Source organism: Medicago sativa, chromosome 6 (genome assembly GCF_051527215.1).
Source record: "Medicago sativa cultivar Bolivia chromosome 6, Bolivia_mono, whole genome shotgun sequence".
In the NCBI taxonomy this organism is placed as follows: domain Eukaryota; kingdom Viridiplantae; phylum Streptophyta; class Magnoliopsida; order Fabales; family Fabaceae; genus Medicago; species Medicago sativa.
Genome location: NC_140754.1, coordinates 21,266,308 through 21,283,515, shown reverse-complemented (window position 1 = coordinate 21,283,515; position 17,208 = coordinate 21,266,308). Strand labels below are relative to the sequence as shown.

The 17,208-nt window shown below is 34.6% G+C and overlaps 2 protein-coding genes across 13 annotated transcripts; one reads left to right on the top strand and one right to left on the bottom strand.

The window, feature by feature from the left end:
• The first annotated feature begins 6,042 nt into the window (after nucleotides 1-6,042).
• LOC146913639 (C-terminal binding protein AN-like) lies at nucleotides 6,043-9,922 on the top strand. 12 transcript variants are annotated; one of them, XR_015013730.1, is made up of 9 exons: nucleotides 6,043-6,285; nucleotides 6,387-6,461; nucleotides 7,271-7,666; nucleotides 7,760-8,085; nucleotides 8,328-8,411; nucleotides 8,619-8,687; nucleotides 8,829-8,870; nucleotides 8,953-9,028; nucleotides 9,648-9,922. XR_015013730.1 is itself a non-coding variant. In XM_085716877.1 (6 exons), exons 2-5 carry the CDS (start codon nucleotides 7,621-7,623, stop codon nucleotides 8,637-8,639), a joined length of 477 nt encoding a protein of 158 aa, XP_085573003.1. In that variant the 5' UTR covers nucleotides 6,043-6,285; nucleotides 6,387-7,620; the 3' UTR covers nucleotides 8,640-8,687; nucleotides 8,953-9,145. The 12 variants fall into 12 exon arrangements, 3 of the variants coding, with proteins under 3 accessions (XP_085573003.1, XP_085573002.1, XP_085573001.1); XR_015013729.1 differs by having other exon boundaries at nucleotides 7,115-7,666; XR_015013733.1 differs by lacking the exon at nucleotides 8,829-8,870 and having other exon boundaries at nucleotides 7,766-8,085.
• Nucleotides 9,923-13,830: 3,908 nt separating this feature from the next.
• Nucleotides 13,831-15,273, bottom strand: LOC146913638 (putative F-box protein At3g16210). Its single transcript, XM_085716866.1, has one exon. The coding sequence runs from the start codon at nucleotides 15,218-15,220 to the stop codon at nucleotides 13,964-13,966; it is 1,257 nt and encodes a 418-aa protein (XP_085572992.1). The 5' UTR covers nucleotides 15,221-15,273; the 3' UTR covers nucleotides 13,831-13,963.
• Nucleotides 15,274-17,208: the final 1,935 nt, after the last annotated feature.

The window sequence follows — 17,208 nt, the reverse complement described above, 5'->3', positions numbered from 1 at the left end:
ACCATGAACAAGAAGCCGGTGGAAGCTATAATGATGAACGGAGGGCATGGATGCATACCAAAGTTCAAAGAATAAAGCACCGAGCAACAAAGACAAGGTGTTGAAAGAACCAATGTCCAAAGGAGTAATCGAATAAATGAAGAAAACAATCAAATGCTCTAAAACATGATGCAACACCTTCACCTCCAAAGTCCACTATGGACCTCAATAAAATTGTGAGCTTTCCTCTTCCTCTACTCTTCTCTATTCTTCTTCTTCTTCTTCTTCTTCTTCTTCTTCTTCTTCTTCTTCTTCTTCTTCTTCTTCTTCTTCTTCTTCTTCTTCTTCTTCTTCTTCTTCTTCTTCTTCTTCTTCTTCTTCTTCTTCTTCTTCTTCTTCTTCTTCTTCTTCTTCTTCTTCTTCTTCTTCTTCTTCTTCTTCTTCTTCTTCTTCTTCTTCTTCTTCTTCTTCTTCTTCTTCTTCTTCTTCTTCTTCTTCTTCTTCTTCTTCTTCTTCTTCTTCTTCTTCTTCTTCTTCTTCTTCTTCTTCTTCTTCTTCTTCTTCTTCTTCTTCTTCTTCTTCTTCTTCTTCTTCTTCTTCTTCTTCTTCTTCTTCTTCTTCTTCTTCTTCTTCTTCTTCTTCTTCTTCTTCTTCTTCTTCTTCTTCTTCTTCTTCTTCTTCTTCTTCTTCTTCTTCTTCTTCTTCTTCTTCTTCTTCTTCTTCTTCTTCTTCTTCTTCTTCTTCTTCTTCTTCATCATCTTCTTCTTCTTATTCTTCTCTTTTCTTTTCTTTTGAATCATTGAGGACAATGCTTCTCCTAAGTGTGGGGGGCCTAATAAAGTGTCTAGAGTCGTAGTGTTCCCAAACTCCCTTGAACTTTATTCTTTTGTTTTGTTTTTATAGCAAGAGGCATGATTAGTAGCTTGTTTTTAATGTAAAATATGACATAAAATTTTTTGTTTTGTCTCTTCTTTAAAAGTTGTTTCTTGTACATGAAAGTAGTTTCTTGTGTTTCTTGTGTTCATGCTATTCCCACATCTTGTTTTATTGTGAAAAATCTCCAATGAGAAAAGCACCCAGTTGCAATCTTTGAGCAAGGGTATTAATAGGTATTTTAAGGAACACGTTCTATCTTTAGTGTTAACTTAGACCCTTTAAAGTCTTAAGAGTAAAAGTAGTATAAGTTTGTGTGGGAAATTAATCAAATGTTCTTAATCGTTATATTCTTAATTTGTTAAAGTTAAATGGGGCGGGAGAATGGCACCAACATGTGGGAGAAAGGACAATCCCTAACTTCCTAATTGTGGTGGTGACTCCCTAATTTGAACTTAAAGTGAAACAAATTCATCAATGCTAGGGGGAAAGGACAATTACATCCAAAAAGACTTCCTACGCGGAGATGAAACAAATAATTCAAAGCAAATTGTCATCATTCAAAGCAAATTGTCATCTAAACTTAAGGATCCAGAGAGTTTTTCCATACCATATGTCATAGGATCCAAGACTATAGAAAGAACCACATGTGATTTAGGGGAGAATATTAGTTTGATGCCATTGTCCCTTAGTGAGAGATTAGGTATCGGATAGAGAAACCTTTTGATCGTCAAGCTAATGACATTAAACGAGCGCTTCGTGGGAGGCAACCCACGCATTTAATTGCTTTTGTTTTGTTTGTTTTTCTTAGTTTTAAGTTGTTTTGTAGGTAATTGTCCAAGTATGATTCAAGAAAAACTGAAAATTTTGAAGCCCCCGTGACCAGAATGTTGGCACGGCCCGTGCTAAGGTTGGCACGGCCGTGCCAACCCAAAACCACCCAAAACCAAAAATCTGGCAGAATGTTGGCACTGCCCGTGCCAATATTGGCACTGCCCGTGCCAAGCTTCTGCACCACATACTTTCAAAAAATTTCTTCGCCTTCCCCATTCACTCACTTCTCTCTACAAACTCCATTAACCCCCAACCTCCAAACCTCCATAACTCCACCAAATCCAAGAAATTCTTAACCAAATTATCCCAATTCATCATTCCAAACTTAACCACCAATCAAAACCAACCTTCACCCAACCAAACACCAAATTCATACACCATTAAACCCTAACCCAATTTCTTCACCAATCTTCATCATCAAACTCATAAACCTTACTCAAACATCAACCCCAACCCTAAACCAATCCTTTCCACTACAAATCTTCCAAACCCTAACCTTCAACCAAACCACACAAAGTCAACCCAAGGTCAAGGTCTAATGGCTTCAAGAAGAAGTGGTAAGGAACTAGCAAGGTCTAAAGGAGGACCTCCCTCAAAGAAGCAAGCATAAGCCAAGAATCATGGGATCAAGTTTAAGGACAACTCACAAAGGGATAGGTATAAAATTCTAATCTTTAAACCCTTGCATCCTTCTCGATATCCTGATTCTCATACTTTGAATATGCTAGAGCTTAGAAATGATGTCTATAGGTTGATAGGAAGGCTAGGTTGGACTGATATGTTATAACCTATGAGGGATTATGAGAATTTCACCTATGAATTTTTGAGTTCCATTGTTTTTACTAAAGATAGGTTGAATTATGATAACCCTAACCATAGAGTTTCCTTTAGGCTAATGAATATTGATTATGATATGTCTCTTCAGCACTTTTGTGATGCCTTAGGTTTTGCAAACGAGGGGTATATCCATGATTCTTGGGATCCTAGCCTTAAGCCGGTTGACTATCAACCCGCTGTCTTTTGGGAACGTATCACCGACCTTAGCTCCTTTGTCTCTAGAGCCAATAAATCTAGCAACATTCACAAACCCGTACTTAGGTACCTTCAAAGGGTAATGGTTTGCACTATTTGGGGTAGAACCAAGCTAGGAAACACTAGAACCGATGAGCTCTTCATGTTTTGGGCAATTCTCTACAACCACCCGGTCAACACTTGCTTTTATTTGATTGATTACCTAGACTTTGTCGGTACTTGACCGACAAGTAAAGGAGATATAGTGGTGGGTGACATCATTACATACATAGCTAGGTATCTTGACATTGGTGAGGATGAGGGGATCAAACATATTGAGGGAAACAATAAACTTAACATGGACACCCTCATTGCTATAAATTTCATCACACCTCACTCCATCACCAACTCAAGTTTATTGTGCCTATCATGTTTTTACTTCCTAACCCATCTCGGACTACCACCGAGGTGGAAGCAAATTTGTTGTATGTTGATGATGTGCAGGTTCTTAGTGAGCAAGATGATGATGTGGGAGAAGGTGCTAACTTGCACCAAGAGGAAGAATATCATGGCCATGAAGCCGGTGAGTTTACTGAAAACCAAAGATGGGCATGGATGCATAATAGACTAGGAAAGAGGTAGGAATGATGAGGATTAATGAGTTGTTTATGTTGTGGACTATGCTTTATAACCATCATATTAACATTTGCTATTATTTGCTTGATTATCTTGTTTCAATTGTTAAAAAGAAACCGAATGATAAGGGTGATATAATGGTAGGTGGAATCATCACCTTTCTTGCTAGGAAGTTTGGGGTGAGTGTGAATCAAGGGATCAAGAGGATAGAGGGAAACTTTTGTCTAGACTTATATACTATCACTACTTTGTCCTTAGAACCCATGAACCTACTCACAATTACCAATATGAATGAAGAATTATTAGAGCTTATTGTTTGATTATTCTACCTAATTCGGACATAACTAATCCGGAGGTGGTGGAAAATTTGCTTTATGTTGGTACTAACCCACAGGTACATAATGATGGTGATGATGATGGTAGTGAAGAGGAGGTAGGTGCAAACTTGCACCATGAACAAGAAACCAGTGGAAGCTATAATGATGAACGGCGGGCATGGATGCAAACCAAAGTTCAAAGAATAAGCACCGAGCAACAAAGATAAGGTGTTGAAAGGAACAATGTCCAACGGAGCAATCGAATAAATGAAGAAAACAATCAAATGCTCCACAACATGATATAACACCTTCACCTCCAAAGGTCTACTTTATGAACTTCAATAAAATTGTGAGCTTTCCTCTTCCTTTACTCTTTCTTCTTCCTCCTCTTCTTCTACTTCTACTCCTTCTTCTTTCCTCTTCTTCTACTTCTTCTCTTTTAATTTCTTTTTCTTTGAATCATTGAGGACAATGCTTCCCCTAAGTGTGTGGGGGGGGGGGGGGGGGGGGGCTAATAAAGTGTCTAGAGTCGTAGTGTTCCCAAACTCCCTTGAACTTTATTCTTTTGTTTTGTTTTTATAGCAAGAGGCATGATTAGTAGCTTGTTTTTAATGCAAAATATGGCATAAATTTTTTTGTTTTGTCTCTTCTTTAAAGGTTGTTTCTTGTACATGAAAGTAGTTTCTTCTGTTTCTTGTGTTCTTGCTATACCCACATCTTGTTTTATTGTGAAAAATCTCCAATGAGAAAAGCACCCAGTTGCAATCTTTGAGCAAGTGTATGAATAGGTATTTTAAGGAGCATGTTCTATCTTTAGTGTTAACTTAGACCCTTTAAAGTCTTCAGAGTAAAAGTAATATAAGTTTGTGTGGGAAAATCAAATGTTCTTAATTGTTATATGCTTAATTGTTAAAGTTATAATGGGGCGGGAGAATGGCACCAACATGTGGGGGAAAGGATAATCCCTAACTTCCTAATTGTGGTGGTGACTCCCTAATTTGAACTTAAAGTGAAACAAATTCATCAATGCTAGGGGGAAAGGACAATTACATCCGAGAAGACTTCCTACGCGGAGATGAAATAAATGAATAATTTTGCAGCACTGCTTAGGGTGATTTTGAATCTAGGGGGAAAGGACAATTACATCCGAGAAGACTTCCTACGAGGATAGATAGCCCCTAAGCATCTGCAGCCCCTTTGTGCTTAATTGTTAATTTAATTTAATTTTAACTTAAATTCCCATCACTCTTATATGAAATGAAGAAAGGACTTTTCTCGGTCACTTTAGCATTAAGGATAGAACATGTTCCTCATAATATCTGTCTTATACAGGAGCAAGAAAAGGGTTGAACTGCGCACACACACTCACTTGAGACTTGATGTTGGGTTCAATAGGTTCACGAGGAATGTTTGAAATTGTGATTAGTGTACTTGAAACAAAACCTTCAAAGAGACTTGTGTTTTCAATTGCATTGCCATAATTAATCTTTTTATTGCTGCTATGTCCATTGCCTTTTGCTTGAGGACAAGCAAAGATTCAAGTGTGGGGGAGTTTGATGAGTCTATATTTAGTCTATTTTTATGTATTATTTAGTTTCGTTTTATTTAGATTTAGTTTTATTTTATTTAAATATTGTTTCCTTTTTGAGCTATTTTACTTTAGTTGCATATTTTATATTTTAGGAACGAATATTGGATGGAAGGAGTCTTGGAGCAAAAGAAAGGAGTCTGGAGCTGATTTGGAGCTAAAATACGAAGATTCAGAGACAAAAATAAGTCTCCCCCAAGTCAGAAGCTTGGCACGGCCCGTGCTAAGGTTGGCACGGCCGTGCCACCTCTCTGGATAACTTTTGCTGCTTTTGCTTTAGGCCCAATGTAACACTCTCTATTTTATTTTTATATATTTTAAATACATTAGAGCAACTAGCTAAATCTATTCTAATTATTTATTTCGTTATCTGTGTTGATTGGTAAATTTGGTGTGATTTAATAGGATAAGCTTCTACTTATTTGTGTTGATGCCTTTGATTTAGTAAGTTATTTTAATTAGTGAATGCACTTATTTTATTTAGAACAATATGGTATGGTTAGGTTACTATGTCTAATAAATAAATTATTTAACATTAATTAGGAGAATTAGTTATTATAATAAGAAATGTGTAGAATTGAATTATAAAATGTATAAGGGATGATGGAGTACCGAGTGGCTAGTTAAAAGAAGCTGCTAGTGGGCTAGAAAATAGCTATTCTAAGAAGGAAATGAAGTCATGCCAAGCCACACAATTAAATATGAACAATTAAATAAAAATGATGATAATAGGAAATTAAAGAAGTGGAGGGGTTTACGTGTGCTAGTCTAGGGATAAACCTGTTAACTTCTCTGCATATCTGCATATGTACTGGGTCAAATAACTCCCCACTCCTCTCAACTTCCATGTCACCTATTTCCAATTCTCCTCAACTACCACCACTTTATAATTCCAATTTCCAGTACAGAGATGCACCTCACCTCACAGTAGAATACTCGGCCAAATTTTCTAAACTCACAAGCTACAATTGAAACAACAAACTACAATTTTCTCAATCGAACTCCCCCAATTATTATATGAACGCTTCATCCCATTCCAGTCTTGAGGTAAGAGTCATTTCATTGTCTGTCCTTCTATTCTTTCTTCAATCCTTTAATTTCATTCTAAATAAAGTCACCCTTTGTTCTTCCATTTGTACTCTTCTCAGTGAAGAATAATTCTTGGAGTCTTGTTCCAGCAATTGGGTAGAATTCTCTAAATATTAGGAAGGAGAGCACTTAAGGTAAGGGCACTTCCCCATACAACTCAAAATTAGACATTGGATTAGAAGTCGGTAAAGTATTTATATGCTGTTTGTATGCTTAAAGGAAAAAGATATTAATTTTGAGATAATGAAACTTAGTAATGAAATTAATTCATGGAAATTTAATTTTTGTATATAGCAATTTTGGTATGCTGTTAGTATCCTTGATCAAAGTAATAGAAGATTAATTTAATATACAGTATATGGTAATTGTAATAAATGAGGGATACTGAAGACTTATACTAGTTAATTTTCATCCGTGACACTTGACTTTTTGTGAAACCGTAACAGCAATAGGAAATGAGAAAAAGAACACCTGCTAGTCGGTTGGCACATCATATTAATTGCTTGAAACCTATTGTTCTGAATTAATTATTGTGTAGTGAATTTAGTATGTTTCCTAATTTTTAATTTAGAGCAGGGAAAAACCATTTAGCCTTTTATTCCTGTACTGTTAAGAAAAAGGAAAAAAAAAGAGTAAGTTGCATGAACTATAAATGTGGTGGTCAATTATTCATGACTATATAAGTGTGCAAGGATCTTACTAGATAAACCAGATGGAAGCTAAATTAATTCTTTGATGTGTGGGTATATGTTCCTGATTGTTGAACAAAAATTTGAGACTGTTATAGGACGGAAATAAGAAGAAGAGAAATAAGACTTTTATGGAAGACCTCATTTGTCATGTGCTTATTTTCTGTGTGGTGCCTTAGTGGCGGGTTACAATTATTTCTTAGTGGATGCCTGTGTGGCGGGTTATAATAATATATTTCTTTGTGGTGCCTTAGTGGCGGGATAATATCATATTGCATTGTTGTGCCTGTGTGGCGGGTTTTAGTCTGCATTTTCATGATCATGCATGGCATATGCATCTGTGTGGTGCCTTAGTGGCGGGAATTGCAATTATATTCTGTGTGGATGCCTGTGTGGCGGGAATTGCAATTATATTCTGTGTGGATGCCTGTGTGGCGGGAATTATATCCGGATCATATAGTTTTGGGAGCATGCATATACATGTGTATCCAGTGGCGGAGACAGCGCCCGGCGACCCCGGGCGGTCGCCCGGGCTCGATCCGTAAGTTCCTCACATTAGACCCTCCATTTACACACTTCAAAAACAAAAAAATTGGGCAAATCTATGGCACTTCAACAACATTCTCAGAGGTTCGAAGGTTCAACAACAGGTTCTGCTCTTTTTTTTTTCAATTTCTTTTTTGGGTTTGCATGCTTTTTGGATTATTGATTGTAAAGTTTTGATTTTTGAATCATTTGATCAGTTTCAGAAAGTGGGTTGTCAGGATTGTGGTTTATTGATTGTCAGAAAGTGGGTTCTGCTCTTGTTCATGTTGATACATCACGTGCTGAGGAGATCGCTGATACTGTGATGGCGTTGTTTCTCGGTCTTCTTCGTCGGACTCATCTGCTTTCTCGTCATGCACTTTCGGCTTCCGGTTGGCTTGGTTCTGTTCAGCCGCTGTGCCGAGGGATGCGGCGGTGTCGAGGTCTTGTTCTTGGGATTGTTGGTAGATCTGCTTCTGCTAGAGCTTTGGCTACTCATAGCTTGGCTTTCAAAATGAGTGTTCTCTATTTTGATGTTCATTCGGTAATTTCTTCATCAATCAGTTACTTTTTTTTTTCTTCTGTTAATAGAACTAGTTGATCAATTTTTATGTTTAAAATTTGAAATGCTAATACTTGTCGAGAAAATGAATTAATTGAACGTAATCACATCGTGCCATAAAGCATCTGAAATGATAAGTGGAAAGAGTGTTGTTAATGTGATGAATCATATAAGAAATTGGAAGTTGATGTTTTTGCTTTTATTGTTTTTCTAATGTGTTGCAGATACAAAATTCTGATGTTAGAGATAGTGGCACTTATATGAAGGGCACTCTTTCTCCAGCACTTGGGAATTTGCAATTCTTAGAGGTATTGATGATAAGTGGGCTGAAGCATATTACAGGACCAATTCCTTCTAGTTTCTCAAATTTAACCCACCTCACACATCTTGTTCTTGATGATAATTCACTTGGAGGGTGCATGGAAATCTATTGATCGGTTCACTGTCAACAATCATAAATGATATGACAAGCATCTCTTTGGAGGTAATTGATGTATCAAATAATTTCATTTCAGGTCACATTCCAGAATTTGTAGAAGGGTCAAGCTTGAAGGTGCTAAACTTGGGAAGCAACAATATCTCAGGTCCAATCCCAGTTTCTATTTCAAATTTGATTGAACTTGAGAGGTTCCTTCAATCCGTTAATTACTTTTGATTTATCATGATGAATTTAGCCTTTGCTCTTTGGCTATGCACTAACCTTATTCAATCAACATCACCTGCAGTTTCTGAATTTCCAGTGTCTACAACTCCAATCATCCCATTATGTACTTATCTTTATAAATTTATTCTGATTTTTATTGTGTTAACTTTTATCCTAAATGTCACCCTTTGGTTGTAATTCTGCAGGAAATCTGATCGCACTCAAGTTGCTTATGTTACCTTTAAGGATTCACAGGGAGCAGAGACAGCAGTTCTCTTGACGGTACGTACATATTCAAATAATTTCCGCATTTGAAATTTTACTGTACATTTCATAGTAATGGGATGTACCGCACCAATTTCCGCATTTGCATATATTTTTCGCCCAGGCTCTATGAAATTCCTGGCTCCGCCACTGTGTGTATCATTAAGGTCTATTAAGAGTTGTATAGGAAGATTGTGTCCCTTTTCTGTTCACGTACACATGCAAAACAGAAGAAAGATGATAATAACAAAGAAATGAAGACTTAATCATTATATACACATATATATACATACCACTATGCATAGAGATATAGAAGCAAGGTAAGAGTTTAGTATGGTGAGTAATGTCTTATTATGACAAATTCTGATACATGACTTTAGAGATTTAAATTAAGTGGGTTTACTACCTTTTGATTTATGTTCTTGCTTAAGGCCATATAAATAATGTAAGGTGAAATTCTCTTGTAACTGATATGTTATTTCTTTTGTCCTCTAAAGTTTTATGAAAGTTTGGAAACTGATTCTATCCAATCTAATTTTTGGCAGAAGAATAGTATATGCTTATTTTCTGATTTTTAATTCTTGTTTAGTTTTGTTTTGTTGTGGTTGGAAGCTGACCCCTTACACCAACATTTTAGGTACACAAGAAGAGGTGTAATATTTATGGTTGATGCTTGTTCGCGAACGGGGGAAATCACTTTGGGTTTTTCGTTAGCTATTTTGAAATAAGGATTGTATGGTTCTTTAATTGTTGCGTTGAACTATGAAGTATGTTTAGAAATGCGGAGACATGTTTTCTTCCGCTAGGAACCTTAAACAAGTCTCACTTTTGTTCTTTTGAAGCTGATACATTTTTCTCCATTTTCAACTATTAATAAATTAGTTATTTGAAAATTTGAAATACATTGACATAGGAAATTTGGAATTGTTGGTAAATCGTTTAAAAAAAAAAAAAAGTATTCCGGGATGTTACACCCAAGTTACTCTGTTTTAGTTTTACCGAAAAGCCCTTGTAATTGCTTAGATTTTAAGTCGATTGTAAAGCTATAAATAGAGTAGCTCTCCATCACAAATATTCATCTTTTGTTCTTGGAATAAAAGTTCACGTTTATATTATTGTTCTTTTACTTTATTACTTTTTCTCTTCTTCCCCCATGTTTACAATGAACGTTAGTGAGTAGACTCTTCTTTGTCTTGGGATCGTTGGATAAGTCTAATGACGTAATCCGGATCAAGTCAAGCCTTAAACCCTAATTATATGTTACCTTAATTCCTAATCTAAATTCACCGTTTTAACATGAATTAATTATTATCAAACTGTGGAAGCGAACGCGGAGCTTTGATATCCGGACAAGTGAATTTAGACAAGGTTTGCGAAACATGAGAATAGTCTAGCAAACCATGGGACACATAAAGTTTCGATCTTCAAGGGTCCCAAAGGCAATCACCCATGAGAATAGGTGTGGTTGTTGGAGGGATACACTCACTGACTTCGAGAGAAGCTGTGATATGCTAAAGAGAAACTTGTCCTTAGAAATTAAGATTAACGCATAATTATAAGTTTAAGGCTTGCTTGTGAAAAGATTCGTTTTTATGACGAACCAATAATCCCAAGGCTCTTTGTTTATTATTATTGTTATTTACCTTCAGCAACTAAACCTTCCTTTTTATAAGCTTTCTTCTCTTCTAATCATTCTCTAAAAGTTGATTGAATTCACAACTCCCTAGCGGAACGATACTCTTTCTTACTACTATTACTTCGATAGGCCGTGCACTTGCGGTTTGGCCCTATCAAGTTTTTGGCGCCGTTGCCGGGGACAAAACAAAAGAATAAAGTTCAATTAACTTCCTTTTTTTGTTAACAATTGTCTTTATATTTGTTTTTACTCATTATCCCTACAACTTAGTCACCATCACTCTCACAAATATATATGCACTCCTTTTCTTTATGCCTTCTTATTAGGTTCACACCCTGTGGAAGATTAAAATATATAAGCAAGAAGTAGTAAAAACTAAAATGAAATAAAGAATAAAAAACAAATTAATAAGAAAAGTGTAACAATGAAATATGCAACCACAAAAAAAAGTTGAATAATGGAATGAAAAAGAAGTTTACATCGTGAGATTAAAGGTGGTACCGCTCAAATTGCAAATGTTGTAATAGTAACCATTGCTTTCAACTTGAAGTATCTTTTTTTTTTTTTTTTTTTTTTCTTCAACTTGAAGTATCTTATTTGAGTGAGAAAGAATAAATTGGAATATCATCAATGGAAAGAAGATGCGTTAATGGCAAAAATTGATAGAATCAATGAGTTTCGTTGAGGATGTGTGTGGCGGAGTCGGTTAACTACTGCCCAAAATTGTGCAAGACAGACTATCCACCACGCCGCCTCCAGGATAAAACAAGTCCAGCTACAACTGTGCGGTTAACTACTGCACTGTAGAAAACCGTTCGAGAATTACACCCTCAAATATGGTACTAAGACCACTCTTTAATACTGAAACCACTTTAATATGATACTGTTACCACTCTATTATGGTGTTGAGACCACTCAAATATGGTGCTGAGACCACTCAAATATGGTGTTACCACCATTCTAATTATTAACTTCTCCAACTATGATACAATGATCACTCAAATATGGTTTTACACCATTTTAACGTCTAACTTCTTCAAGAGTCGAAGAAGAATATATTTTAAGATCATTCATAATTTTTGAAGGGACATTATACCGAAAAAGGGACTATGATCTTAAATTATTATTTATTCCGAAGGACATAAAAATATTGAAGGGACTATGATCTTAAGAACACTTTTAATTCCGAAGGGATAGAAAAAGGAGAAGAAGAGAAGAAAGACGCGTCAACACAAGTCAGGAAAGGGAGAAGAGAGAAAGAGTTCCCGACAACTCAAAGAAACCCTTTGGTGTGATTTTTGAACTAGGTGATCTCCCCTTTTATAGGGAGAGTTTGTAACTAATTTGGAGAAACTTAAGAATTAAGTAAACTTAAAAATTAAGCAACCCACAGATCAGCTCAAGTGACAAACCAATCGGATAAGTTCAAAAAGAAACAAATCCACTAACGAAGGAAAGATAGGGAATTCAGTTGGATTCTCAATCTTATCACAACAAACATAACCTAAAATTATGGAAAGTGATATCCATGAATAAAAATAATAATTACTATTATTTTCATCATTATCGGGTATTTAAAATTAAATACCGCAATTTAAACATTACTAATTTGTGTGTTCTATTTTATGTGAAACCCCCACATTCTATTTTTTTAATTCACACAACAATTGATCAAAGTTTAATTACTTAGTGTTTAATCTTCCAACCTTCCAATTTCTTTCCAACTTCACACCAATGTTCCCACAATAACAAATTGAAGTTGTAGTCGAATATGAAAAGTCTTGATCTTGCTTATATTGTGTTCTCATTTTTCTCTAACTTCAACATTTTCCTCTCTGCTATACTCACATAATTGATTGTTACATTAAAGGAATATTTACCTTTTTAAAAAAAAAATCGAAATACAAAGAATGAAAGCCACCTCCCAACTTTCCCTCCCTTATGAATTCATTTGTAAAATAATTAAGTAATTTACACTTGCGATGATGGAATAAGGATCAGATGTTCTTTTGTTAGTAAACTGACATGCATAGGAAAAATATTCTCCATAAAGAACTTGAAGGAAATATTAAAAACAGGATGGAATTAATCTGAAGATCACATAGAAAATAATGATATAATGATTTAAAAAATGACAACTAACTTATTAACAAAAGATGTTGTTACATGACAATGACGACTAAATTTATATTTGACAATTATAGTAGTTTCTTATTAGTTTCTCATTGTCGCCGAAAAAAAATACTTTACGAACTCCCACCACCATTGCATTGTAAAGGCCTGAAACATAAAAATTACAAAAATGATAAAGCAAAGTTAGAAAGGAAATAAAGAAAGGATCAACTTGAATTAGAAGGAAAGGATAAAATAAATAAAGATATGTAGAAACAGTTATAAGAATCAAGGAATGAATTAGTGTACGTGGTACCCCTCAGTTCATGTTGAAATTTCCAATTTAAGTGAGCAAGCGTGAATTTAAAAATAATGGGAAGGATAAAAATATCAATGAAAATAAATGGTAGTGCTGGGAAAAAATGGTAGAAGGGAAAATTGTAAAGAAAGGTTGTAATGGAATAAAGGTCAATGACAAAAAGGTTGTAAAGGAAAGAAGTTACATTTTGATTTTCAAATATGATAACCAACTTCCTTAAAAAAATAAAATTTTACTTCCAACCGTTTATTTTTTATGGAATATTTACAAATAACCAAGGGTAAAGTAGGAAGAAAAATAGGCTACACCAAATTAGTGTTTTGCCTTTATTAATAGTTATAGATTATAGATATTAATAGGTATATATATATATATATATATATATATATATATATATATATATATATATATATATATATATATATATATATGTAGTCTTTTTAAAAATTCAGTGCACAATGTAGCTACCAACAGTTATCATATATCACATATGTTAGCCTTAAAATCCATAACTATACATTAACTACAGATGAAAATTCACAACAGCTAAAGATATTAAACAATTTTCTGATCAAGAAAGCCATACCAGATAATTACTTCAATGTACAAAGCATAAAGTTTTTAAAATACACGCTATTTTTACATAAAATTAGAGACCAAAGACCATTCAATAAAAATAAAAGATCATTCGAACAATTAAAATTATACGCTATTTAGAAGAGAAATCTTATAATTTTACAGATAGAGCGAGAGTAAACATTCAAAAGAAGAAACTTCTTGATAATAATTATGATGTTTGTAATTGACAAGCCAATTCGGTTACAAATCACCATAGCCATATACCTTTGGGGTGAAAATAAAAAGGCAAAAGTTAAATATTTGCTCCTTAAAATGGAAGAAGACTTTCTTTATGAATCACTATCTTACAAGAAAATCTATTTGTACAAATACCAAGGTCCTCAATCATCTGGGTATTTAAATCAAACCAAACTAATCCGCCATCTTTTTTTTTGAACAACATTTCACCATTCTTTCCTGCTCCGATAGGATACTCAAGGCAAGGTAAGGGTCCAATAATGAAGATTTTAGTCCATGATTCCTTTACACCAAGTTCGCCCAAAATTGAAATGTGAAATGTAGCCGTCTCTGTGTAATTGAAGATCAAAGAAATAGAACCATTTAATAACACCAAGTGACTCCACACCAAACGAGAATCAAGATTGAAAGTATCATTCATGTCTGAGGGTAAGGGTGTTGTAAGGAAAGCCTCATCGCTCCAGTCAAATGACAACAAATATTTTTCATTACGTTTTTTACTTCTACTACACATCCAGTGAGAGAGTCCATCCATGTACAATTGTTCATCATCCATGTACAAATGTTCATCATCCATAAGCTCATGATGCATATCGACATCAAATTTTCTCCAAGAGTTGCTTCTTAGACTATATATCTCCCATATCGAGGACTTGAAAGATATATTTGTCCCTGGTAGCACATCAAGGTCACAATTAGTTTTCCTTAAAAATATATAACGCATCACTTTATAATCGTCTCTGCCACGGTCATAACCAAATCCTTGATGACAAACACAAGCTTCCCAATAAGGTCCAGAATCAAAAGGAATAGGTGGAATAACCTTAAATTCTTCGGTAGATGGATTCCACAATACAATAACCTCTTGTAATCGGCAGATCAGACAAAGAGTTCCATGAGCAACACTACCATATCCTAAAATATTAAAACCAGAATTATACTCTAGACGCGGATATGGTCGATCTAACTCAACCTTTGGCCAATCAAACTTGACCCTATTCCCAAACCTCTCACCAGAAACAGAGTATAACTCAAATTTATCATCCCAATAACCACCATCCCATTGACAAAACTTTTGATGCATGAGGAGAGATGTATCATCATAATAAGAATGATCCTTTGTTAAGAAATTGTTGCGATACATAGTCATAAAATAAGGGTTATCAAACAAGAGCGACCATGATTTAAGTACACATCCAAATCGCTTCAATGATTTAATAGGTAATTTAGAGAGAATAGAGAAGAAAAGATCTTGAGGTATATGTGATTGTCTCCTTCTTACCTTTGCATTCTCATCTGTCGAAACCAAATCCACGCATCTCTCCATATTGGCTCCAAGAACGAGTTTGGTTTGGAAAGTGTAATCCGTTGGAGTAAATATCATTCGGTCATAACTTATTTGAGAAGCAACCAAATAAAAAACTTAATTGAGATTAGTAGGGAGAATTAATAGCTCTAATTAGTTTGCAATTTTGAAGGCAAGAGAGCATTGGTTTAATGTGGGGTCCTATAATTTTTCAATGATTGGTTTCAAATATTTTTCTCTTATGTCATGAAATATTTTGTTTTGTTTTTTGTTTTTTTTTTAAATGTGGCTTTTATTTTTGTTATTTCATGATATTTTTTTTTTTTTTGTGTTTCTAGGGTTGGTGACATGCTTCAATGCAGCGTCATGGATTTAAGTTACTTTGGTTGTAAGTTTACTTAGCATAGGCAATGTTGGGTGGGGAAGATCCAGAAATTTTGCTTTGAGGAGGCAAGATTTTATATAATATATATTAATACAAAATTTTTAGCAATGTAAAAGTGATAAAATAATAATGACTATTTAACCCTAAAGAAAAAACGGCTATTTATTTTTTCACAATACTCTATTCCCGCGTACCCTATTAGGATTATACAACCCGAAATTTTTTTTAGGGTTTCTAAGGGTGTTTTAACGTGTTTTGGAGGATTTGGAAGGCTGTTTACACTGTTCGGTTGCTAAAATCCGACTGTTTACACTGTCTTGAACAAACTTGATTAGAATAAAAAAAAAATTATATAAAAAAATGTCTCTAAAAATTTCACTGAATAATTGATGAATTGAGAAAATGCTTGGTTGTATGGTCATGTAGCTACGAAACCGAACAACGATTTGAGAGATTGTGTGAGGGAGAGGGGGGAGGGAGAGGGAGAGGGAGAGAGAGGGGGAGGGGAGGGGGGATGGAGATGGAGAGGGTGAGGGAGAGACCAAGAGAGAGATTTGAATCCTAGGATAGGAAAGGTGGGTACGTGAATGAAAAAAAGGGAAGGGGTGGTTGTAGGCAGGGGCTCTTGCCTTCTATTTCTCCAAGATTTCTCAAACAAGAACATCACTTATATGCCCCAGTTTATTTAACATTCCACTTGCTATGTTACATTGACTTTTTCAATGAAGAATATTGCAAAGTATGAATAAGTGACATGATTATGTGTAAACATTCTTTCACTCTTTTTAAAATGTCTTCGTCCTTTGCAAGACTTAGATGTGTTATCAAAGTTCTGTTCTTATTTCTTCTATTGGTTTGTCTTAGATTTTCTTAAATTTTATATTTTGTGAGCGACTCAAATGGCTCAAGAAATAATATAGAGCATATGTGTCATGTGTTAGAGATGGGAAAGATTTAATGTCTTCATCAAATCCACCCCCATAAATGTCACTCATGTTTCATGCATATTCATCCTCCATATATATATGAGTATGCATCATAAAACTAACTATATATTAAGTAACTCCATGTTAAAGAAATGCATGAATTACATATCAATTTTAAATTACATACCAATTTTAAAATTTATATGTAATTTTATCAAGTTTAAATTACATATCAATTTTAAAATTGATATGTAATTTTATCAAGTTTGATCCTTCTTTTTTTTTTTTATCAAGCTTGATCATTCTTTTAATTCTAATAATTTTCTCCAAGATATATTAAGAAAAACTAAACCAACATTGATGTTGAAAAACACATTGTTTATGAGTTACATGCGTTAGCGCAGTAGAAAGAGCGGACAGACGGGCACAGGAGTGCCCGTCTGGACGCTAGTATATATATAGGGGGCATATCAAGTGAGAATGATAATTTTATGTGAGAATGATAGGAATAATTCTTATAATGTGACTAATGGTAAATTTTGAAGTGTAAAATGTGACTAAAGTTTTGTTGTATATAATCGGTGCTTTTATATATCTTAGTGTCCAGTTCCATGTTTTAACACAATTGTTTAGAATGAGAGAGGTATGTCAAACAAAAAAATTCGTTGGAATCACCATGCAGCAACACCGATTATTCA

Excerpts from the sequence above, each read along its gene's own strand:
- LOC146913638 (XM_085716866.1), bottom strand. The coding sequence starts at position 15,220 with ATGGAGAGATGCGTGGATTTGGTTTCGACAGATGAGAATGCAAAGGTA.
- LOC146913639 (XM_085716875.1), top strand. The coding sequence starts at position 7,621 with ATGGCACTTCAACAACATTCTCAGAGGTTCGAAGGTTCAACAACAG. Across the intron at positions 7,667-7,759 it reads GTTCGAAGGTTCAACAACAG|TTTCAGAAAGTGGGTTGTCA; the intron begins GTTCTGCTCTTT and ends TCATTTGATCAG. Across the intron at positions 8,086-8,327 it reads TCTATTTTGATGTTCATTCG|ATACAAAATTCTGATGTTAG; the intron begins GTAATTTCTTCA and ends AATGTGTTGCAG.